General features: G+C 38.6%; 1 protein-coding gene across 4 annotated transcripts in view; it reads left to right on the top strand.

The window, feature by feature from the left end:
- OSBPL1A (oxysterol binding protein like 1A) overlaps positions 1 to 25,450 on the top strand; it is a 221,135-nt gene that overhangs the window by 137,328 nt on the left and 58,357 nt on the right. For all 4 annotated transcript variants that reach the window (XM_081252524.1, XM_081252523.1, XM_081252525.1 and 1 more), the window contains one exon: positions 4,344 to 4,500. In XM_081252524.1, the coding sequence (XP_081108650.1) occupies positions 4,344 to 4,500 (157 nt within the window). The remainder of the gene's footprint in view (positions 1 to 4,343; positions 4,501 to 25,450) is intronic.

Here is a 25,450-nt window from a genome sequence, read left to right as displayed (position 1 = left end):
CCTATTGCCCACAAAGTAAGTCCAAGCTATGTCTCACTGTATACATAGTACTAGAAGTAACTGAGCTTTTGTTCTTAATCAACAAGTTAGTTTTTATCTCGAGGACACTGTAAATCATGTCATTGATCATGTTTCCTTCTTTGCCTCTGAAGCTAGAATGCTCAGAGATGAGCTGGCGATTTGCCTCTAGCAGGTGAAAGAACCTCACGGCATGGAATGGGATCCAACCTCATTCCCACTTCATTTTATACCCTCTTTTCCTACTGCCTGCCGTTGATCTTTATTCATCCTGAGTAGTCAGCTTCATGACTGATTCATAGCTTCATTTCCCCCCCAGCAGCCCCGTCACCACTCCTTTCTCGCGTCTTCTCCTCCCACCTTACTGAATGCTCCTTTCCTCCCTGCCTTGCATCATGCCTCTCCCTTTGCCTAGAACAGTTCCTCTATTGTAACTCTCTCCTCCACCCCCAGTCTTGCTCCTTGTCAACTTAGCTCAGCCGTCAGTCACAATCATCTCTGGACACCCAGTCCTTCACTGTGTGAAACTGGCTGTTCCCTCCTGTGTGGCCCACTGCCCCCGTCCAGACTTATGCTACTGCACCGGGAGTAATTCACTGAACTCATGTTTTCACAAAACAGTCTACCTCTGCTCGACCATGGACAGGGACCACATCTCACTGTTCTTTGAATCACCCACCATGCCTTGCACCAGATAAAGGAGGGGAAGAATGAAGTAAGCAGTATCAGATGTGGTGGACGAGTCATGATAAGAATTAAAAAATGATCATTGGACTAACTTTGCAGTATGGCGGTAATTGGTGACCTTCACTAGAGCCCTTCAGGGGAAGGGTGGGTATAGCCTGATTATATTAGAGGGGGAAGGAGGTTGGGAGCAAGGTAGAGAGAAATAAGGGTTGGGGGGAGGAGAGAAGTGGATGAACAGGGAGAGAGAGACTAGGAGAGGGGGCAGAGAGGAAGTCAAGTTGCTACCCTTGGGGTGGAGGGTAGGGGAGGGGAATGGTAGGGGTCTGTACTGCCACCTGATAGTGTGTCCGTAGGGGTAAGCACAGCGCTCCTGTGATTGGATGAAGGTAGTAGGTCTTCAGCTTGTGTTCAGTAAGTTTAAATCTTGTTTTGAGTAAAGTCTTTGCTTCATAGAAGTTCTTACTGCCTTACCTCTTGTTAGGTGTTTATTGTATATCTGCTTTTTGTTAAGAATTTTCTTTGGAAATAGATTAGTCCCTGTCTTATGATTTGTATCCCTTAAATAGCAAACACAGTATCCTGTGCAGAGTGATGTTTAATAAATGCTTGAGTGCTTGAAGTTTTTTGCTTCAGTGCATCTTGAATAATACTGACCAATGCAGACAGGATTATTTTGTTTGGCTCTTTAAATTTTTAATTTTTTCATGAAACAAATTTAAAAATGTAAAAGTGAAAAAACCACCCGATCTTCCCCCCAAGACCACGGTCACTCTCTTTGGTTCAGGTTGTGCTCATGTCGGTTCCTCTGAACAACTCTTCCCTCACCTCCACCTGAGCACCATTCTCATTGTTTTGAGATTTACCTATTGTTCCACTGTAAGCAGATAAGGTAGGGGGTCCCCAAAGAAAACGAACCAGGCATGGCTTTCTTGACATAAGAGAAGCCATTTTTAGCCTGAACCATTTTGTGATCTAAGCCTGGCCACAATGCTTGCCCTTGAACAGGTCTCAGTAATTAATGATCTTGAGGGAGCAAAATAATGCAGGAACAAACAGGACTGTTATCAGGCAAGAGAAGTTACAGTAGCAAAGATAATAAATCAGTTGTAAAGACTCCCAGTTCTGTTTTTGGTGGTAAAGATTAACCTGAAACACTTTCTTGAGCTGTTTTACAGAATTCAAACGGCGCCCCTCTTGAGCCTGCAACCAGCCACCAGATCAACTGTTGACCTTTTCTGACCCTCATGACTTTAATCAGCTAAAGCTTGGACTCTGTCAACCTTTGCCTCAATTCTCTTTTGAATTCTCCTCTGCTCAAAACCCCTTCATGAATATGCATATACTGGCCAGACCCATTCATGAATATGCATGCACCCTTAGTGTAAAACTTCCCCAGTTTTGCTGTTGGGGAGACACTGCCTTAGGAAAGATCCCCGGTGTTCTCCTTATTTCCTGCAAGTAATAAATCCTTCTTTTTCCCACTCTTTGGCTTGGTTGTGTCTTTTTGCTTGACACCCACCAAGAGAGACGAAGCCAGTTTTCAGGTAATACCACCTCTCCTATATCCTTTCCTGATACCCCTTTGCCTACCCCAGCAAATGGACTCTTCCCCTCTTTGCCTCACTGTGCCCTAGACAAACTTCTGTCATTTCACTGCTCTCATTTGGACAGATACCTGTTTACCTGAACCAGATTGATCTTTCTTTAAGGCAGAATAAAATTAATTTTTTTTGCTTATATTTTAGAGTTGTGAAATGGTATCCTGATTATTTTGTCTTGTCATTATGTTAAAAGTATTTTTCTGTTTTATTAAGTTGCTTTTGTAATTGTGATTTTAGCAGCTGTGTATTTCATCTAATGGATGACAGTCCCCTGTTACTGGCTTTGCAGGTTGTCTTCAGTTTGGGGGTTTTTTTGGAATTTTTGAATTTTATTTATTTTTTTTTTACAGCAGGTTCTAATTAGTTGTCCATTTTATACTTATTAGTGTATATATGTCAATCCCAATCTCCCAAGTCTTCAGTTTTTTTCATAAAATATTGTCACTGTCTGCCAAAATTGACGATGAAAAATAAATATTGCTTTAAACTTATTATTAAAATATCTCTTTCTGGGCCTCCCTGGTGGCGCAGTGGTTGAGAGTCCGCCTGCCGATGCAGGGGATACGGGTTCGTGCCCCGGTCTGGGAGGATCCCATATGCCGCGGAGCGGCTGGGCCCGTGGGCCATGGCCGCTGGGCCTGCGCGTCCGGAGCCTGTGCTCCGCAGCGGGAGAGGCCACAACAGTGAGAGGCCCGCATACCGCAAAAAGAAAAAAAAAAAATATATATATATATATATATCTCTTTCTTTGCTATAAGGTATATGTCACAACAAAGCTATATTTTCAATTCTGGTAAAGTTATATTTACAGAAGATAAAAATAATTTCCCTAGCATTTAGTCTTTTCTGCAGGTAACTTACACCATTCAGACGGTCCAGAGTTCAAGGTGTGTTGTCCAACCTGCAGTGGTACTTGTCCAACAGTTGCTACTCGTGAACCTAATGTGATAAAAATAAGAGCCCATGATTTTGGCTGAATTATAGAATGCAGTCGGGGGAAAAGAAGTACTAAATAATTTTATTTCCTGAACATTTTAGCTATAATACACACTAAGCAGATGGTTGAAACTTTTATTTAAGGGAGGTTAATTGAATGGGTGTGAGTGCTTCCCTAGAGCAGAGGACGGTTGCCTGTATGGTCATCTGCTTACGGAAATTTAGACGTTACCTGGAATTTACATTTTAATAAAAGCATAGGCATCATTTAAAGTTTTTTGGAATTGGATGGCTGCTACTGTGAACTGAAATATGTAGAGCGTTAAACAAGTAAGCGGGCATACTTCTTAACCCCGTAGTCCTTCCTCGCCATCACCAAAGCACCCTGGAGATGCTGAAAGGAGATGAAGGATGTGAGTGTGCCTGAAAACTGTCGCGTATTGTACGCAGATAAGTTGTCCTTTTATTCCCAAACAGGCCGATGGCTCCACGCTGAATGCATAGGCAGTTGGGAATGTGGCATTTCCATCCTAAAAACACCCGCCTGATAATTAGATTTTATATGGCCACTTCAGACTTCAGCTCTTGAGAATTTAAGTAATATAATACCAGAAGAAGTGTTTTTTAAAGTAGTTAAAAATTACCTTTGCTTTGGTGTCTGTAGTATCAGATGTAATTTATGCTTCCCCCAAGTACAGCCATGGTAGCTTTTTCTTTATACATGAGTTTAAAAAATTGATTATGTTTTTAAAGTTATGCTTAAGGTGCTTTGAAAGGGAAGATAAAAGTAGAAAATTTTTTAGGGGGAAAACCACTGAATATAATTTCTTAAAGAATTAGGTAATCTTTGGACGTCTCTTTTAGTGTATAAAATCTAACAGTTGTAAGTTTATATAATCCTATATCTGTTTCCTAAATCCACTTTAGCCTTATTGGGTGCAGATTCTCTGAAATCCCTGAGGAGGAGTTAACAGATGGATTGTTGAAGGACAAAGTAGGCTGCTTAAGTTTCAAAGCCTGATGCGTTAAGGGAGAGATCCATTGTTACGGAAGCCTCACACCAAAGTTCAGTTCATTGACTGTGAACCTGCTCTGCCGCAGATTCCGAGTCCGAACGGTCCCTGAGTAGATTGGAAGCAGTGACTGCGCACTGCTTTGAAGAGGAAGGAGAGCACCTGAGGAGTAGAAAGCACAGAATGTCCGAAGGAAAAGACTGTGGTGGTGGAGATGCGCTCTCCAATGGCATCAAGAAACACAGGTAGGATGGCCTTTAACAGTGAACGTTGCTGCCTTTTTATTATCAAGTGCGTTTGCTTTTGTAAAGAAAAGTATGCCTTCTCTTCGTTTTTGCTTTTTCTCTCTGTTGAATATTTATATTGCTCCGTCACCTCAAGGAAAGGATTTAGCTTAAGTGCTTTGTCCATTACAAGAAGAACGTCATCTGTAATTGTAAGAACTGAGCACAAAACTTGGTTTTGGATACCATGATTTTAGGGGAACATAAATCCTTCAGCTGGTGATTTAGAAAGGCTCTTCAGAACTGCCTATTGAAAGTGATGCTGGGTTCTTCTTTTCAGCATACATCTTTTATGACTGCCTCCCAATGCTATTTTAGTTTCTAGTCATTTGATCTTCTTGTTGGTTTTATTGAGAATGGATTGTAATATTGCCTTCTTGTTGATACAACTTAGTTACATTTACACACAGACTTTTATTAAGACCCAGGGTTTGTTGAACATAGCCATTTTGTACTATCTAATAACATTAGTATTTTTTTATTCGCTCGATGATTTAGTCCTAGAGATTGTCCCAGATTAATGAGATGTCACAGACACTAGAGTTCTCTGGTTTCACACAAGTTTATAGACACAGTGCCATGTGTGCATGCTGGTATTCATAGGGTACAATATTTTATCAAATTATCAGTGGAGAATAAATCCTGTTGTCATTGTAAAGAGCACTTTTGAGATAAGTAGTTATTAGCCATTAATTTCTACAGAATGGTTTTTTATTCAATACTTGTAGATTTGTGTAGCTCTAACCCCATTTCTGTACCATGAATCTGGCTACAATTGGTCTCAATTATTGTCCTACTGAAAAATTGTACATATCACTTCTGATGTATAGGTATCACCCCTTGCTAACGAAAAATGTTTCACTTTGTACTTATTTTGAAAAGATCAGTGAGTTTTAGGGAACTAGCTCAAACCAGTGTTTTCTTCTCTTTGGTTAGAGGGTATCTTCTAAACGTGCTCGTTGACGGCTGTCTTTTGATGGGGTTTACCCTGCAGGTTATGTGGCGAGAGCCGTGAGGGCCCTTCCCCTCTTCTGTAGTTACTGTTAGCTCCTCCGTGGTCAGGGGCTAAGTTCTGTGCAGGGCATAAGGTACCTAACAGGAAACCTGTCAGGTCTCCCAATGTCTAAAAAGACGACAGCCTTTAACCGTTTAACACAGACCTCGTTCCAGTCTAGTGAGAACACATGTGACATACGTTTGGAATGTTCAGAGGTGCATAGAATCGTTAAGGTATCTGAAGGAACGCCGTGCTTATTAGATGCTGTTATAGCCTATGGCTGAGGAGGATTTCTCAGCTTTTAAGGCCCAGGAGCCCTTTTGTGTGTGTGCTGTAATGCATCATAACAGGAGTTATTTTGCATCTGACAGAAACTTATTATACTGTATTCATACATTCTGTGTTTGCTTTTAACTGGTCAAACCCAGAATGGCACCGATGTGAAAGTTAAGATGGAACCGTTCAAACCGTGGACTGAGGATAGGTCACTAAGAAAAACCAGTGCAGCTAGATCGTGACATAACCAGAAAAGTGAAACTGATGTACAAGATGCAACTTATGAAACCTATAAATGTAATCAAATATTCGTTAGCTATTTAAAAGTGGGTAATTTAGGAAATGGTCAGCATTCAAATATGTGGAAACACATAACAGTTTCCTATTGAAAAAAATAGGCATCATAGGAGTGTTTTTTAAAGCCTTTTTTTTTTTTTCCCATAAAGCTCTTCTCTAACCAAATAAACAGGGCATATGCCACATACAATTTAAAAGTTTCATTTTGGGATAGGAAAACAGGTAGAGTATTCAGTGTTATCAGGTCCCTCTTTCCTGCACCCTAAGTTGCACTGTAAGTAATCTGTGATTATAATGGGCAATTATTATATTAACATTAAGAGTAATTTGAATTAACAGTAATTTTGGTGATATTTTAGAAAAGCAAATGTATGTTGCATGGCCTGAAGTGATCATGAAATTTATTTGAAGCCTTCTGTTTCACCTTTAAAAGTCATGTGAAATTTGTATTTGACCTTGTCATATGTTTCTGTTTTCTTGAATATTGAAAAATAATTTACTCACCACTTATTTACCTTTTGCATAAAAATCTTACATTTCTCCCTCATCCCACATCACCGCCTATCCTTGGGATATACACACTTAAATTTGGGGAGATGGGAAGAATATGGATTCTAAAATTTAAAAGAGAGAAATGCGTATTTTATTTTATTTTTTTATTGAAGTAGAGTTGATTTACAATGTTGTGGCAGTCTCTGCTGTACAGCAAAGTGACTCAGTTATACACATACTCTTTTGTTATATTCTTTTCCATTATGGTTTATCACAGGATACTGAATATAGTTCCCTGTGCTGTACATGAGAATCTTGTTTATCCTTTCTAAATATAATAGTTTGCACCTACCAACCCCAAACTCCCAGTCCATCCCGCTCTCTCCCCCAACCCCCTTGGCAACCACAAGTCTGTTCTCTATGTCCGTGATTCTGTTTCTGTTTTGTAGACAGGTTCATTTGTGCCATATTTTAGATTCCACATGTAAGTGATCTCATATGGTATTGGTCTTTCTCGTTCTGACTTACTTCGCTTAGTATGATAATCTCTAGTTGCATCCATGTCACTGCAAATGGCATTATTTCGTTCTTCTTTATGGCTGAGCAGTAGTATTCCATTGTATATATATACCACATCTTCTTTATCCATTCATCTGTTGATGGACATTTAGGTTGTTTCCATGTTTTGGCTATTGTGAACAGTGCTGCTGTGAACATAGGGGTGCACGTATCTTTTTGAATTATAGTTTTGTCCAGGTATATTCTCAGGAATGGGATTGCTGGATCATATGGTAATTCTAATTTTAGCTTTCTGAGGAACTTCCATGCTCTGTTCCATAGTGGCTGCACCAGCTTACTTTCCCACCAACAGTGTAGCAGGGTTCCCTTTTCTCCACACCCTCTCCAGGATTTGTTATTCGTAGACTTTTTAACGATGGTCATTCTGACTGCTCTGAGGTGGTACCTCATCTTCATTTTTATTTGCACAAGAAATGCGAATTTTAAAACGGGAAAAGAGAAGCCTTACAAGTTATAGTTCCTATGGAAAATATTAAATCATGGCTTAACTAATTTGCTGATAAGATAGAGCTAGGGTTTTCATCCATTGTTGTTTTTTAGCCATGGAACCATTCGTGCAACAGAAGTTTAGTATGGAAACCATTAAAACCTCACCCACCCTCAGAGACTGATGAGGGTCCCATAGAGAAGGTCTGTCCCCTCCTCCCCAGTCTCCCACTGCAGTTGGAATCACCATATCTATTTCATGTCCTTAGCCAACAAAAGTATTTAAGCTTTACTTTCTGTAGTATGTATTATGGAACAACAGGTTTCCCCCAGACTCTGTTTCTGTTCCTGTTGAATGTGTCAGCACAAGAGTACCTAGGAGAGTGCCTGCCACATGGGAAACACTCAGTAGAAATGACCTCTTTTAACTCTGCTTGCTCTCTTTCTCCTCAAAAATGATTTGATTTGCTCTAAAGAACCTCTGCCCTCTTGTTTCCTTTTCTACCCCATTATCATAGGGTGACATCATGGGGTGCAGTTTGAAAAATCCCTGACCCAGAGAATCATAAACTATAAGGCGTATGTCATATTAATTTAATATAAAACCAACTATGCCAGACTAATTGAGTTTATTTGTATGATAATTAAAATACAGATATTATGGATCTTTAATCCATCCCATGTGATAATTACCAACAAAATAATTCTTCTGTTAATGAACTAGGTAAATTAAATCATCTCTTAAATAAAAGTTTGGGCTAAAGGAACTGAGTTCTCTTCTCACTCTGAAAATCTTGTAATTGCTAACTGAAACCTTGAAAAAATGGTTTTTCTACCTTACTGAAGTTTAGAAAACTTCTACAATGTCTTTTAATATGATTAGACCTAGGAAAAAAGTGTTTTATGTTTTTCATTCACTCTGAGTTATTGATATGCCATGTACTCTGCTGGCCAATGACCTTTACTGTGGTGCTGTACATGTCTTTGGGCTTTTAGGTTAGTTGTAGAGAAATATCAATAGAAAGAATTAGGATTTTATTTAAGACCTAGAACCAAAAATACTTCAGAGGTAGAGAATATACAAAATAAATGCTTCATTTTGATGGCACTTTTTTCTTTTTTTTTCCGGAAAATACATTGAGTTGCTTTGTGGAACGTTAGCCTTCACCATACTGGTCAGGTTTATGTTGACAGGGCTCTTGTCATCTCGGTGGTCTGTGTTCCATAGGATTGGTTCTCTACCCTTGGACCTAATTTATTACATTTATTCTGAGCTCTCATCTTTTAACTTTTTAGCAGTTTGACCCAAGTTGTAATTGGTGAAGATGTTGATATTTATCTCATCTGGACATATACTGTATCAATAAAAGATACTTGTGTAGAACAGATTAGTCAGAATCTGAAATGTTGGAGCCATGCTATGATTCTATAAATTGTATTCCCAATATTAATAGATTAAAAGAGAAAAGCATATGATCATCCTAAGAGATAAAGAAAAAACATTCAATGAATTTAAACAGTCATTCCTGATTAATATAAATGTCTTAGCAGCTCACAAATAGAAGAGAACCTCTTTAATCTGGTTAAAAGTTGCAACAAACAGGGCTTCCCTGGTGTCGCAGTGGTTGAGAGTCCACCTGCCAATGCAGGGGACGTGGGTTTGTGCCCCAGTCCGGGAAGATCCCACATGCTGCGGAGTGGCTGGGCCCGTGAGCCATGGCCACTGAGCCTGCGCGTCCGGAGCCTGTGCTCCGCAATGGGAGAGGCCACAACAGTGAGAGGCCTGCGTACCGCACAAAAAAAAAAAAAAAAAAAAAAAAGTTGCAACAAATAAATACTTGATAATGAGTTATTAAAAACAGTTCTTCTACTGTCATGGATAAGACAAGGATGCTTGCCATCATCTTTTCTGTTCATCATTGTTTGGAGGCCATACGCAGAGACATAACACACCCCTGAAATTTAGAAATAAAACCATAGATTTCTACTGACAAATTATTATAGTTAGAAAGTTTGGCAAGGTTGCTTTTATATAAAATCAGCTAACTACATTCCTATGCACCAAGAACGGACAGAAACTGGGATTAAAACTGGGGTGGGGGGGAGATTTTAGAGTAGCTATTAAAAAGTCACTTACCTAGGAATAAATCTTAGCCAAAAAAGTGTAATAATAAAACTTACTGAAAGATATAACGCTTATCAAGAAGGAAGAGTGTCATAAATATGATTTGCCAAATTGATCTGTAGACTTGGTGTACTTTTAATTAAAATTACAAGTCCTTTTCCTTGGAAGTTGAAAAATGGATTCTGAAATATATCTTTAAGCACAAGGGTTTTGAAGAGCCAAGATACCTCTCAAGAACCTGGTTTGGGGGAGGGAAGGCATTTGCCTGACCAAATGTCAAGACTGATTGCAAATATTTAGTGCAGAATTGTCCTGCAGGCAAGACTAACCTGAAGAATGGAAGTAAAAGGTCCCAAGACTCAGACATATAAGGAAACCTGGTGTATGTAACAGAGGCAACGTAGCAGATCAGGGAGGGAAGGAACAGACTGTTAGGTCAGTGGTGCTGGGAGAATCATTTAATACAGAAAAAAAATTTAAAAGGAAATGGACCTCTATTTCATAAATATAAATTAAATTCTAGATGAACCAAACACAAATGTGAAAAGGCAAAACTTAATAAAACTTTCACAAGAAAATATAAAAATATCTTTGCAATTTTAAAATAGGGAAGGGTTTCTTACAACAGAAATGTGATAAGGACTAAGTTTTATCTGACTGTAATTAATGTACTTGTTCTTGATGTGTTTACCTGAATAAAAGCCTTACATCCTTTCATAAATGTGGCTAAGAATCTTAAAGGTTTAGTTTGCTGAAATGGCAGATTATGACTCCAGATGCTCGCTTAGTTTACCCTTTGTTTATCCTTCATGACTGCTTTAGAATTGAATTATTAGGTGACCAAATAACAGCTGTCTTCTGTGTGTGAAGAATATACTACTGACAAGTTAAAGTCAAACAAAAAAGGTTGAGAATATAAGCTAAGACAGTATCTTCCAAGAAGTAGGATTATATTGAGAAAATGTTGTTAGTTGTAAATAAAAATCACTCTGACTACTTGTGACACCTGTCTCCCCCCAAAAACGCATTTGGAGATCCCTTGACCAGTAAGAGGGAGTGCCAGCTCAGCAGGTGGGGGACTAGTCAGTCAGCAAAGAGTTCAAAGGATAACGTGAAAGATAAGCAAAAACCTTACCTAGGAGTAACAAGCTGGTAGGCTGCAGGTCACTTGGGGTAAGTCAGGAAGGGGGGAAAAAGGTGGTTTGAGTTTAGATTCATAATAATTATCTTCACAAAACGAAGTGGACTTGCTGAACTTACTGCCAGGAAAGACTCTAGGAAAATGGAGGCATCTTTCTATAGAATTCACCTCTACCCACCCAAGTTTTAAAAGCAGATGGAAGAGGAGGTGCTCTTTTGGAAGCAGGGGCCAAGGCCCATCTCCTGATCTTGCCTCTGACCCCTAAAACACTTATTTGGGGCCTGGGGCTCTTTAAAACACGGTTGGAAAAATACAGACTCTTTCGAGCTTAGCATTCTGTAAGCAGATGATGGTGAGATTCACTTTCACCTGACTCCAAGGGCTCATTCTGTCTATTCTAGATCAGTGGTTTTCAGGGGCAAACGAGAGCAGATTTCCAGGGCAGCTATAATCTGTAAAGATATGCTTGAATGAACAAAATAGCAAACAGCTAATGAATTTGTTGTTTGCCTAGGGTATGAAGAAAAATAAAGAATATATTTTCAGGCATATAATCCCATTTTTCAACTTTCATGGAAATTTTCAAACATGCATACAAATAGGATAATATAATGAACTCTTTATACCCATCATTCATCTTCAACATTTATCGCATGCACAACTTTATTTCATCTGCAGACCTCCTCCATCTCCCATCCCCCCATAATTTAAAAAATTATTTTTAAGATTATATCAAATCCAAGATATATTGTTTCATTTGCATATATCTTTAAAACACTGGGACTTGTATTTTTTTAATTAAAAAAAAATTTTATTGGAGTATAGTTGATTTCCAATGTTGTGTTAGTTTCAGGTGTACAGCAGAGGGAATCAGTTATACATATACATGTATCCACTCCTTTTCATATTCTTTTCCCATGTAGGCCATTACAGAGTATTGAGTAGAGTTCCCTGTGCTGTACAGTAGGTTCTTATTAGTTATCTGTTTTACATATGGTAGTATGTATATGTCAATCCCAGTCTCCCAATTTATCTCCCCCCCAACCCCCTGGAAAGCGTAAGTTTGTTTTCTACATTTGTAACTATTTCTGTTTTGTAGGTAAGTTCATTTGTACCATTTTTTTTTGATTCCACATATAAGCGATATCATATGATATTTGTCTTTCTCTGTCTGACTTACTTCACTCAGTATGACAACCTCTAAGTCCATCCATGTTGCTGCAAATGGCATTATTTCGTTCTTTTTTTTTTTTTTTTTTTTTTTTTTTGCTGTACGCGGGCCTCTCACTGTTGTGGCCTCTCCCGTTGTGGAGCACAGGCTCTGGACCTGCAGGCTCAAGCGGCCATGGCTCACGGGCCCAGCCGCTCCGCGGCATGTGGGATCCTCCCGGACCGGGGCACAAACCCGTGTCCCCTGCATCGGCAGGCAGACTCTCAACCAGTGCGCCACCAGGGAAGCCCTGTTCTTCTTTTTTTGAATTTTATTTTATTTTTTTATACAGCAGGTTCTTATTAGTTATCTATTCTATACATACTAGTGTATACATGTCAATCCCAATCTCCCAATTCATCCCACCACCACCCCCCAGCCACTTCCCCCCCTCAGTGTCCATACGTTTGTTCTCTACATCTGTGTCTCTGTTTCTGCCCTGCAAACCAGTTCATCTGTACCATTTTTCTAGGTTCCACATCTATTCGTTAATATACGATATTTGTTTTCCTCTTTCTGACTTACTTCACTCTGTATGACAGTCTCTAGATCCATCCACATCTCTACAAGTGGCCCAATTTCGTTCCTTTTTATGGCTAATATTCCATTGTATATATGTACCACATCTTCTTTAGCCATTTGTCTGTCGATGGGCATTTAGGTTACTTCCATGTCCTGGCTATTGTAAATGGTGCTGCAGAGAACATCAGAGTGCGTGTGTCTTTTCGAATTATGGTTTTCTTTGGATGTATGCCCCTGAGTGAGATTGCTGGATCATATGGTAGCTCTATTTTTTAGTTTTTTAAGGAATCTCCATACTGTTCTCCATAGGGGCTGCACCAATTTACATTCCCACCAACAGTGTAGGAGGGTTCCCTTTTCTTCACACCCTCTCCAGCATGTATTGTTTGTAGATTTTTTGATGATGGCCATTGTGACTGGTGTGAGGTGGTAGATACCTCATTGTAGTTTTGATTTGCATTTCTCTAATGATTAGCAATATTGAGCGTCTTTTCATGTGCTTTTTAGCCATCTGTATGTCTTTGGAGAAATGTCTATTTAGCTATTCCACCCATTTTTTTATTTAGTTGTTTGTTTTTTTCATATTGAGCTGCATGAGCTGTTTGTGTATTTTGGAGATTAATCCCTTGTTGGTTGCTTCGTTTGCAAATATTTTCTCCCACTCTGAGGGTTGTCTTTTCCTCTTGTTTATGGTTTCCTTTGCTTTGCAAAAGCTTTTAAGTTTCATTAGGTCCCATTTGTTCATTTTTGTTTTTATTTTCATTACTCTAGGAGGTGGATCAAAAAAGATCTTGCAGTGATTTATGTCAAAGAGTGTTCTGCCTGTATTTTCCTCTAAGAGTTTTATAGTATCTGGCCTTACATTTAGGTCTTTAATCCATTTTAAAACACTGGGACTTTTATTTTCTAAAACCATAGTCCCATTATCACACATAAAAAATAGTGTGTTAATTGTCATCAAATATTTAGTCAGTATTCACATTTCCCTGATTGTCTTATAAATGTCACTTAGTTAATTGGGTCTAAAATGTCATTTAAGGGAAATTCCCTGGTGGTCCAGTGGTTAGGACTCCAGGCTTTCACTGCCAAGGACGTGGGTTCAATCCCTGGTCAGGGACCTAAGATCCTGCAAGCCACACGGCACGACCAAAAGAAAGAAAAAAAAAAAAGTCATTTAATAATAAAAATCCAGAAGGTCTGCATACTACATTTGGTTTATATGTCTCTTAAGTCTTAAGAGATTAAAAAATGTTTAGATATCCTCTCCTCATCCTCATTTTTTCCTTACCATTTATTTGTGGAAGAAACCTGGTCATTTGTCCTGTAGAATAATCCACAGTCTGGATGTTGCTGGTTTGCATTCCCATGGTGTCATTTAACATAATCTTTTTTTGCAGTACGTGGGCCTCTCACTGTTGTGGCCTCTCCCGTTGCGGAGCACAGGCTCCGGACGCACGGGCTCAGCGGCCATGGCTCACGGTCCCAGCCGCTCTGTGGCATGTGGGATCTTCCCGGACCAGGGCACGAACCCGCGTCCCCTGCATCGGCAGGTGGACTCTCAACCACCGCACCACCAGGGAAGCCCTAACATAATCTTTAACTCCTGAATTTCCTGTAAACTGATGGTTATATAGAGAGGCTCAATCAGATTTAGGTTTGAATTGTTTGGCACAAAGTACTTTGTATGTACACTTACCGAAGGTGTACCTCCTATTACATCCATTGGGGGCATATGTTATCTGATTTTCCTTCTTTTTGTAATGTTGAGATTGATTCCTGGGTTCAGGCAGTGTCAGTCTGATACAGCCATGATAATGGTGCCCAACAGCCTTGAGCCTAATGATTTTAGCAGCCATTGTTCATCAGTGTCTACATCCTTATTTTAATATGGGCTGCAAAATGGTCATATTAAATTTCTGTCATTCCTTCTACTTTTATTAGCTAGAATTCTTCTGTAAAGAAAAAGTTCCCATTACCTCTTTTCAGAATATGTTGGTTCCCTAACATCCTTTGAAGATGGTATAGGAACACACGAATTGGATTGTTTAAATCTATTATAATTATTTTTTCCCATCTTTGGTCAGAGGAAGCCCCTCTATGTTGGCTTCTGTGTCCTTTTGACAGGACCCCAGGTGGGTTTTTTTGTTGTTTCAGGTATAATCCAGTGGCCTTTGATAGCTGCCTTGCTTTCTGATACAGAGAGATGTTTCAGGTTTATCTGGTATATTTCCTGCCCCAGACCTAGAATCAGCTATTTCTTCTCTAAAAAGCCACTTATCATTTTAGTGGGCAATTATATTTAGATTTTTTTTATTTTAGCGGGAAATAATATTTAGATGTAACAATCTAGATAGTAAGGATGTTCCCTGATAGCAAGTTGGCCATGGTTTCAGCCCTTTTCATTGGATAAATCCGGTATAAAAATCACCTGTCCTTTTTCTTAAGGGAAAATGTTTCATGAGTTCATACCTATATATTTCCAGTTTAAATTCTGGATTATGGGGTTTTTCCCTTAATTCCTTTGATTTTTATTTGTATTTCATGGTTCCTAATGACATTAATATAGTTACATATTTGCTTTATTCTACTATTTTTGTTTCACAGACACATACACTTATATACAAATACTGGTACTAATAGCATGATTGTTGAAAAGAGTTTTCAATTTCTTTTTAGTTCCTTTTATCCTTTTAATATATTCCATCTGGGATGCACAGTCTATGGTGTGTTTGAAGGTCACTTGCATTGGTTCCCTTCTGTGTGGTTAAACTATCTTGTTAAAACAGGTAGGTTCATTGGTTTCACTTGCGTTCAAGTTTTAGGGATTCCCTTTTGACTTAATTTTTTATAGTTATGTACAATATTTACATGATTTCAAAGTCAAAAATACAAAACAAGGTATATTTACAAAAATCCAGTTTCTTGTCCCCTCGACATTGTTTCCATCCTTCCCCAAAGGTAACTATTTTTATAATCTTTCCAGTTATTTTGTTTTTAATATAAGCAATACAAAGATCTATTCATATTCCCTGTTTCTTATAAAAGACCCTTACAACCTTGCTTTTTTACCTGCTTAATGTATGCTAATTCCAGTTCTTTTGGTCTCATGTGTTTTGACATGAGTCAACTGGGTGTTTCTTCAGCAACCCTTGAAAAAATACATGTGTGTGTGTTTAGAGATGATTCTCTTTAAAAAAATATTTAATTGGTGATTCATTCATGTGGTTCAAAATTCAGAAATGTAGGGCCACCCTAGTGGCGCAGTGGTTGAGAGTCCTCCTGCCAATGCAGGGGACACGGGTTCGTGCCCCGGTCCGGGAAGATCCCACATGCCGCGGAGCGGCTGGGCCCGTGAGCCATGGCCGCTGAGCCTGCACGTCCGGAGCCTGTGCTCCGCAACGGGAGAGGCCACAACAGTGAGAGGCCTGCATACCGCAAAAAAAAAAAAAAAAAAGAAAGAAATGTGTAATAGGGTATATTTTGCAAATTTTAACTCCCACTTTTTAAACTAGCCATTCCTCTTCCTTTCCCCAAATGCAACCATTATTACATACAATATTGTTCACACTAATGATGGAAAATGCATGCATACAACTCTTGCCTTTGGTTTTTAAAAACATATATGTACCAAATTATTTATTCAACAAATATATTTTGAGCCCCTATGAATGCCACATTCTATTCAAGGTGCTGAGGTTACAATCATGAACAAGCCAAGCCCCTATTCTTATGGAGTGTCCATTTCTGAAATGAGGAGTGTTGAGCATCTTTTTGTATGTTTAAGATCGATTTGTATTTCTTTTTCTGTAAATTGCTAATACTTTGTGCCCATTTTCCTCTAGGAATGTTGAACTTACCAGTTTTCAGCTGTTCTATAATATATCGTTACTAGCTTTTTGTATGTGATATGAGTTGAAAATATTTTTTCCAGATTTGTCAAAAGGGAAGATAATTCTTAGAAAAATCTCTAATTCCTACCACATAGCAGGTAATTACCACATAATTCTTACCATCATATGCTCTTTGAAAAAAATATAAGTGAACTAGAAAAGTGTAGTTATTAAGAGCTACTTGGGTTTGAATCCCATGTCTACCACGTTCCTGACCTTAAGCAAGTTATAATCACTTTGAAACCCAACTTCTTCTTCTGTAAAATGGGTGTAATAATAGGACCCACCTTGTTGGCTTGTGGTGATAATTAAATGAAATAATCTATACAAAGGAGTCATAGTGATTTTAACTCATTAAAGCTCAGGTGCTGTTATAAGTAGAAAATTGATAAACCTTAAGCAAAAGTGAGGAAATGGAATTGTTTTCTTTCTTTTAACTCATAAGAAAAGGTCTTTGGATGGGTTTTAGAAGTTTACTTTGGCCTTTGAAACTGAAATTTGGGTAACAGGTAGCTGAAATGAAAGTGTTCATTTTGGAATACGATTATTTTCTTTTGAATAAAAAAGAAGGAAAACTGTCTCCTATGGTTGATTTCTATTATATCTTACAAGGACATTTCATAGTAATGGTTACATTGAAACATAGTTTTTCTTTTCATGAAGGTTACAAAGGTGTGGCTGGCCTCCGAGAAGGTGGCTGTAAGCTTATGTTGTCAGAAGTGTAAACAAGAGGTGACTAGAGCCTTGAAGCTCTGTTATTCATTCCTTAGTCCCTTGATACTACTTTCCCCATGCAGAGGTCTCATTACTTCTCCTTTCAATCCCTAGGCTTTTTGAATCTCTTAGGTAAATATCCAATTTCTGTTTCAAGTTTGCTTTATATGGACTTATAATCCTTAGTATGTCAAAATGAAGAAGTTGTTCAGTATTTAATAAAACATATATTCTTGCTTGGCATCTTGCTCTGTTTGAAGATGCACCCTCCTTCCCTTCTACACACAAGAACACAAGGTTTTGAGTGCCTGGGAAATATCTGCCAGTATAGCTTAGTCTTTTTTTTTTTTTTTTTTTTTTTTTTTGTGATACACGGGCCTCTCACTGTTGTGGCCTCTCCTATTGCGGAGCACAGGCTCCGAACGCGCAGGCTCAGCGGCCAAGGCTCACGGGCCCAGCGGCTCCGCGGCATGTGGGATCCTCCCGGACCGGGGCACGAACCTGTGTGTCCCCTGCATCGGCAGGCGGACTCCCAGCCACTGCGCCACCAGGGAAGCCCAGCTTAGTCTTTTAATGGTCTGTCTTACTGTGTTTACTCTGCCCATCTCTTAATTAAAATAATTCATGGATTGGGCATCTTGATTTCTGATGACCTGTGGGATCTGGTCTGTACAAATACATTGAAGTGTCTCCCATTGGAGCCGTGCCAACCTGAATTTTGGCTGAAGGAGAAACTGCCTCAGGGGACATAGAGTTCTTCAGTATTGTTTGCTGGTGCTTGTTAACATAGGAGGATTTTCCTCTTTCAGAAAACACCATATATAATAATAAGGATTTACAAGGTAGAAATTAGGGAAGTGATGGTTTTTAAAACATAAAGATACTTTAATTGTTTGTTTGCCTTGTACCTTTAAAATCTTCAGAAAATTTGGTTTATACACCACTGTTTGCAAAACACATTCATTGTTTGTAGAATGTGATAGATCCTAATCGTGGGATATAGCCTGCTGTTGAGTCGTGTTGATGTAGCACCACACTCAGTCAGGATTTGAAATCTGAGCATGAGCTGCCATTCTGCCATAGAGAGTATTCTCAGAGCCAATTCCTTGTTATTCTGGAATGACTCATGTTAATTATACATCCTGGTTCTCAAGCAGGAAGCATTGCCTCTGCATCTGACAAATGTGGAAAACGTAGGTGACTGTCACTACATCTGTGCACTGTTATGATGTATGGGGGAAGGTGATGTGATTTGTACAAGAGCAGGGTACAGCCAGCTTTTAGGAAGAGGTGAGAGATGGAGTCTAGTGTCCTACCAGTGCCAGAGTAAAATAGTGTGCTTCCCGGGCTGTAAGAGAGCACAGTTGAGGCAGTTAAGAGTTCTCAGCAAAACAGACTTCTGTGGGCGAACCAAGTAGAGAGTTTATAACCATAGATTCTTCACAGTATTGTTTTGCTTTCATGCTTTGGAGTTTGGGGTCTTTGAATGCCTTAAAGATATTGTGAAAAATTCTAGTAGGTGAAGGTGTACCATGATCATAAGACAGAGGGGAACCATCAGCTTAATGCACTTTCCTTCTGCATCTGGTTCTGGCTCTATGACTTAGACTGTTGGCTTTGGTCAGCATTTAGCCTGTCCGCGCTTCAGCCGCTTCATCTTTGACGCAAGCAACACCCCTCGAAAGCACAGTCCAGTAGCAAGATGCTAGAACCTAGGTCTGACTGGTCGCTAAAGCCGCCGTCTTCTGACTGTACCATGTTAACTTCAGATGCAGAGCTCTTTACAATATTATGCATAATATTAATGGCTACAGTTTACACTTGGATTACAAATCGATGTATATAAGATACTTTAACAAACTCCATAGCTTTTGATTCTCAAAATATCTCTGAGTTACAGGTAGGGCATATATTATATCCTCAATTTTACAAATGAAGAAATTAAAGCACAGAAAGTTTAATCGACTCGCCCAAGATCACTTAGCAAGTAAATGATAGAACCTGCATGCAAGCCACGTATTCTGACTTCAGAGCCTCCATTCTTTTCTTAAAATTTAGAATCTTCATAGATATTTAGGATAACAGAGATTTCTATTCCTAGACAAATTCCTAGATTTATATTCTGAATGTAAAACAATTTGTCCTAGCTGTTAATTAATGCAGTTCCATTTGTTTCTTTTATGTAATAATTTACAGAGAATTAACATCATAGTCCCAAAGCATTTATTAAGCACCCATCCGCTGGGCTCAGAGCTAGGCACTATTATTAATTAAAGTGAACATGGAACTTGTTTTCTGGGTCTTTATACACTTCCACTCGTATTAACAGGAACACACAAAAGAACACATGAACACTTTGAAAGTTCTGCCAATTTCAAACAGATACGGGATAAAAATTTCCCTTCCTATAATCTCCATAATCTACCAACTTCCTACCAAAGCAGAATACTCTAAAGGATGCAGGAATGATTAAAGGTGTCATGTTTTCATGGAAATTATTTGTTTCTCCTCAATGACTGTGCATTCTCTTATTATTAGTGAAGACCAAGATTTTTGGCTATTTTCCTTCAGGATTATGATTGACATTATATTATCGGAAAGAACAAGAAAATCCCAGAAGGTGAGGTACACTACTTCAGTGTGATTGATGTGTTTTAGGACACTGTGTAATCTTTGCTAGCAGAAGAAACCTTCTTAGGAAAGAGGAAGAATGTTCTTCTTTGCAGTACAGATATTTCACTATGATCAGGGCAATCAGAAAGGTAAAAGAAGGGAAACTGACATATATGTCAAATAACACCCATGGAGGTATTATGTGTCACAGAGCAGGAAGGAACCAGAAATTCAGCTCTCCCTAGAAGTTCTAACCCTCTGATGATAAGCAGTCAAAAAGATCTCAGATCATTTTAAAAGGAAGTTAAATCAGGCTATTGAACTGCCTAAAGCAGATCACAGACAGTTATATACAATCTAGAAAAACAGGTGTGGTTTAAAGGAAAATACCTATAAAATTTCAGAGCCACAGAAAGAGGCAGAGTGGTGTTTGCAGAGGGACACGTCTATCATTCAGTACATCTCTGCTTCTCTTTGTGTCTTCTTGTTAACTGTGTTTTGCATGGTCCCCAGGCTCGTTTCGGGGACCTGAAGTCCTTGACTGCAGTGTTCCAGGTGACATGTAGCCTGTTAGACATAGCCTTGCTCCAGAGTTGCGTTCAGGGATCAGCCATTGCCGTCAAGCACTCAAATCTACTCCAGGGTCTCGCCACACCTCGCATTGCCTACTGCCAGACTCCCAATCCAGCTGGAGCACATCCAGGTTCCAAGACAGGACATTAGTATAGAGTCCAAGAAATTTCTGTTGTAGTCAGGAAAGGCTTCTTTCCCCTTTCCTGCCAACAAAATTACTAGTAGTAAAACAGCCTCAGACCCTTTCTGGAATGTGGGATGTGTTAATGGAAGATTTGTGCTCACCACCTCTATTCCTCTCTGCTCCTTAGCTGTCCACACTGCAAGAGGCTTAGGTCAGCCTTCAGGTGAGACAGGGAGGAAGAAACTGGCTCTGACCTGTACTGCACACAGCCTGCATTTTGTCAGTGTTCTCGGTCATTAAGATCACTTCCTTTAGGTGAAGATGACCTTACCATGATCAGCTCTCTTCACTTCGGTTAGTTTACATCTCTTCCAGCCCCCCATTGCATGAAGTCTTAGTTATTCTTTTTTTTTTTTTTTTTTTTTTTTCCGATATGCGGACCTCTCACTGTTGTGGCCTCTCCCGTTGCGGAGCACAGCCTCCGGACGCGCAGGCTCAGCGGCCAGGGCTCACGGGCCCAGCTGCTCCGCGGCATGTGGGATCCTCCCAGACCGGTGCACGAACCCGCATCCCCTGCATCGGCAGGCGGACGCTCAACCACTGCGCCACCAGGGAAGCCCTTAGTTATTCTTTGAAATAAGGGTGAGAAAAGAATACACACCCTGCCCCTAGGTTAAGTAAGGTCTGCCTTTCTGTGCCCTAGCTTCTTCCCAACTGTGCTGAATACCACGAAGTAGGCTTGAAGTGAGGAGATCCTGCTGCCCAAAGGGACAGCTTCTTTTTAAGCTGAAGGACTTGGTTCCTGGGTATGTTTTCATCAGTCCATGTTGGCTTGGATGATGATTCTGTAGGCTTTCCTCTTAATCCAGTAATGGTAATAAACTAACAAGAATAGGAAGTAAATTTACTGTTTTACTGAAGTTGGACAGTGAATTCTAAATTTTTGAAAGCCAGTTTGAAAAGCAATTTGAAATTCTGAATATGCATTTTTAACTTATTAAAATCAAAACAAGTAATACCTCTTATAAAACAAGGACACATAATCACCTTAATCTCTTTGCTGTGTGAAGCCAGATTTATTAAGCAATAGTCATAGGCTTTTTATAATTTGAGATCAAAAGGAAAAGTTATCTTTAAAATATACAGCAAAATCAGATAGTAATATCAGATAATTACATAAAGTTATCACAGTAAGCTTAAAATAGGAAACTAAGTTATTGGATTTTTAAAAGACGCATAGTACCTAAAAAGGCATCTGACTAGTCTTAGAGATCTCATCTTAGACTTGTACTGACCTGCTCCCAAGACCCGGCCTCATTTCAGTTGAAGATATCTAGGAGCAGGTTAAATACCCGGCTGTCCAGCTAACCCCATCACCCGCATGTCTGACTCAGCCCTAAGTTAGGTACTGGTTCTGTCAGGCTTTGGATGGCATCCTGGGTATGCAGAGAGAACTTGCAATTCCTCTGTTTGTCCGAATTCAAGCCTGGAAGTTAGTGAAAGGTACGTTACAATATCAGTCATGCAAGAAAAGAGATGTCAATGCTATTTTCTCTTTTTAAGACCCGTCCAAGCTTGCTTCTGTTGAAATGGGGATAGACAGATTTTAGGAGTTTAATTGTATAGGTATATTTTAGTTATTTCGTGTTGATATTGATACATTACACTTATGGACTACTTCGTATAAATAAGATGCCTTTGAAGATCTTAAATCTCCACATATATTACAACTACGATTTTAATTACTATTCCATGACTGAGGAATAATAGTATTTTTAAGATGGTGGACATATATCAACTTTAGAGGTCAAACATTGTTTTCCTTGGTTGAATGAGAGCATCATTTTCATAATGATAAGATCAGATTGCATCAACTGAAGCTGAAATTCTTTGAGTTGCAAGGCCAGAGAAACTTGTTTTATACCCAGATTTAAATGTTAAAGTATTAAAGCAGAATCCAAAAATGAAGTAACATTTTGAAACTGAAGTATCTCAACTGTAAACTTTCTTGAAAATTTTGTGATCTAGCCTCCTGTTATTCACAAAACCAATCATAATAGTTGAAATTCAATCCATATTTGTTGAATGATTTTATTACTATTTTTAATTGTTCTAAAGTTTCCCAAAGACATGCTGAGGAAAGGGGAGGGCCCTTTTGCTGACTGTCTTTGCCAATGCTTCTATAAAGTGGAGTCCTCTGACCATTGTTTCGGGGGGGAGGGTCCCCCAGGACCCTTTCGGGGGGAACCACAAGGTTAAAACAATTTTCATGATATTACTAAGACATTAGCCTTTTTTATTATCATTCACTAATAAGCGTACAGTGGAGTTTTCTAGAGACTACGTGATGTGTAGTATCATAGATTCAGTGCAGAAGCAGTTATGAGCAGCCCAGCTGTCTTCTGTAAAACCAGGCATTAAAAAGACTGCAAAAGTGTATAATGATGCCAGTCTTCTGGGAGTTTTTATGAATAAAGTTGCTTTAAGCATTCTTATACACATCTTTTCTAAGGACAGTTTTTCACTTTGTTATGTAGGAGTAGCATTTTGGGGTCCTAGAGAGGGTATGTATTTAGCTTTATAGGAAGTTACTCTAATGTTTCCCGAAGTCAGTGTACCATTTCTTAGCAGTATGTGAGAATTTGTTACTCCACGTCCTCACCAACACTTGATGCTTTAAGGGTATAACATGGTATTGTGTTGTGGTTTTATTTTACATTTCCTAAATGATTTTGAGCACTTACTCATGGATTTATTAGCCATTGTTATATCTCTCTTTGTGAAGTGTCTGAGTTATGCCCATTTTAAATTGGGTTGTATGTCTTTGTATTATTGATTTATAGGAACGCTTTATATATTCTGGATATAATCCTTTATCAAATATATGTAGCATATATATTTTCTCTGAGTTTATAGCTTGCCTTTCCATTTCTTTAATAATGAACAGGCATCCTAATACCTTCTTAGAATAGAAGTTTTTAATTTTGGTGAAATCCACTTTATAATTTTTCTTTTTTATGTTAGGGCTTTTTTGTGTCCTCTCTAAGAAATCTTTGCCTCCCCCAAACTTTAACCACTATCCTTGGTTCTCTCTAGTATCCACTGATGATGTGCATTCTTCAAGTTAACTTCATCAGTATCTTTTAATGAGAATGATATAACATTTTAGTTTGAGAGTAGACAAATATGCTTTTTGATTGCTATTATGGAAAAATTATAGGATAAATGCATCGTGGGACAGTTTACTCAACCTAGAGCCCTAGTTGATAGAAAATTAACTGGCGTAAAGTTTGTCTCAGCAACATTTACTGAGTACCTGCTATGTTCCAACTGCAGGTTCAACAGAGCTTAGAATCTAACGTAATAAGAATTTAAGTAAATGCTCAACAGCAGCCTTGCATGTTCTTAAGTAATGAGTGGAGGGTGAATAAGAGTGTTGCATTCTCTATGGTTCTTTGTCCTAACCAGGAGGAAGAAAGGATAGAGAGAAGTGGTATATTTCCAAAAAAGGAACTTGATAACTTTTCACATGACTTGTAAGTAAGAATATATTTATCCATCAGCGTTGAGGTTACTAGGCTTCTCTGCACATTATATTCTTTTCAACCTTTTTAAAAGAATAGATTTGCAAACTATATTCCAGATGAACTATGTAAGATTATACATAATTTGTGAAAATGAGGCTTTTTATTACTATGATAATTTACTCATGTAACATCATTTTAAAATCTGATCTTCAATTTTGTGAATATAATTTTATAGTTTACTTTCAATGGCTTCCTAGTTAGGAAGACTGTTTCATTCTGGGTGTTTAGTAAACATCAGTAGTACAGTCAAAATTAAAGATGGTTAGATTCAAATGCAGGCTGTGTTCATTAGGGTTATATTTAAATTGGGACTTGTGGAAGGAAGGATTTGGGGGAGAAGGGAAGAAGAATTCTGATAGTTGAAAAGGAGAGGTGATAAGCACCTAATAATTGCAAATAGATACACACACATAAGTACAAAACACATAATACACTACACATAACAAGTTTTCATTATTACAATTATAGCTGTATTAAAGTCTGCTTCTCTATGAAATTATTTTCTTAGATTTTTAGTTCGTTCTTTTGATCTTGGATCAAAGGTTAGAATTAGGCTGTTTTATGCTTTTCTAAATATCCAAATGAATATTCTGCTAAAACTGATGATCCGTTAAGAATATTTAATAACATGAGCAAATGTTTAGTTGTTAAAATGCAACTGAAAATATTTGTTAAGGAATTTGGTTTTGAAAATGTTTTCTTAAGAAGTGACTTAGAGGCAGAACATTTGATTATCTGTGTTCTTCATGCCTCACTTGCTGCTTGTCCATATCTCTTTATTTTTTTGCTGTTTTTCTTTCTGTGGCCCATTTTAATTTACGAGACATTAGGTAAAACATTCAGCACCTGTTACATGCAAAGTACTCCACACTGTGGGACAGGCGGAGGAGAATAAGACATAGTTCCTGACCTCAGGGGGAATCACAGTCTAGTGGGTGGCAGATGTGTACAGAAATAACAGAGGGGATGAATGAAGATAGGGAAAAGTAAGAATTGTGAAATTTAAGTGGAGCGTGAAACACCAGCCAAACCTCAGTGCTTTAAATTAGCACGTTGGAGTTGCTTGTAAAATCCTGTTGCTGATAGACAGCATCTTTGGGTTTGAGATCCTTCTGCAAGTAGATGCCAAAGAGAAACCTGAATGGAGGAGCCATGCCTGTAGGGTCTCCAAGGCTGTGTTTGGTGAAGTGAAGTATCCTCAATCTAAAGACAGGAGGCAGTTTTAATACCATTTAATAATGTCAGTGGAATGTTTAAAGCACAATACAATTATATTTGGGATTTATTAGTATATTCCCTTTTATCATTTCGAGTAAATGAAAAATGTTATTTGGACATAATTTTT

This window comes from Mesoplodon bidens (genome assembly GCF_964165515.1).
Source record: "Mesoplodon bidens genome assembly, chromosome: 13".
NCBI classification, from domain to species: Eukaryota; Metazoa; Chordata; class Mammalia; order Artiodactyla; family Ziphiidae; genus Mesoplodon; species Mesoplodon bidens.
The sequence above is the reverse complement of the archived record's forward strand: the minus strand, read 5'-3'. Positions and strand labels throughout refer to the sequence as shown.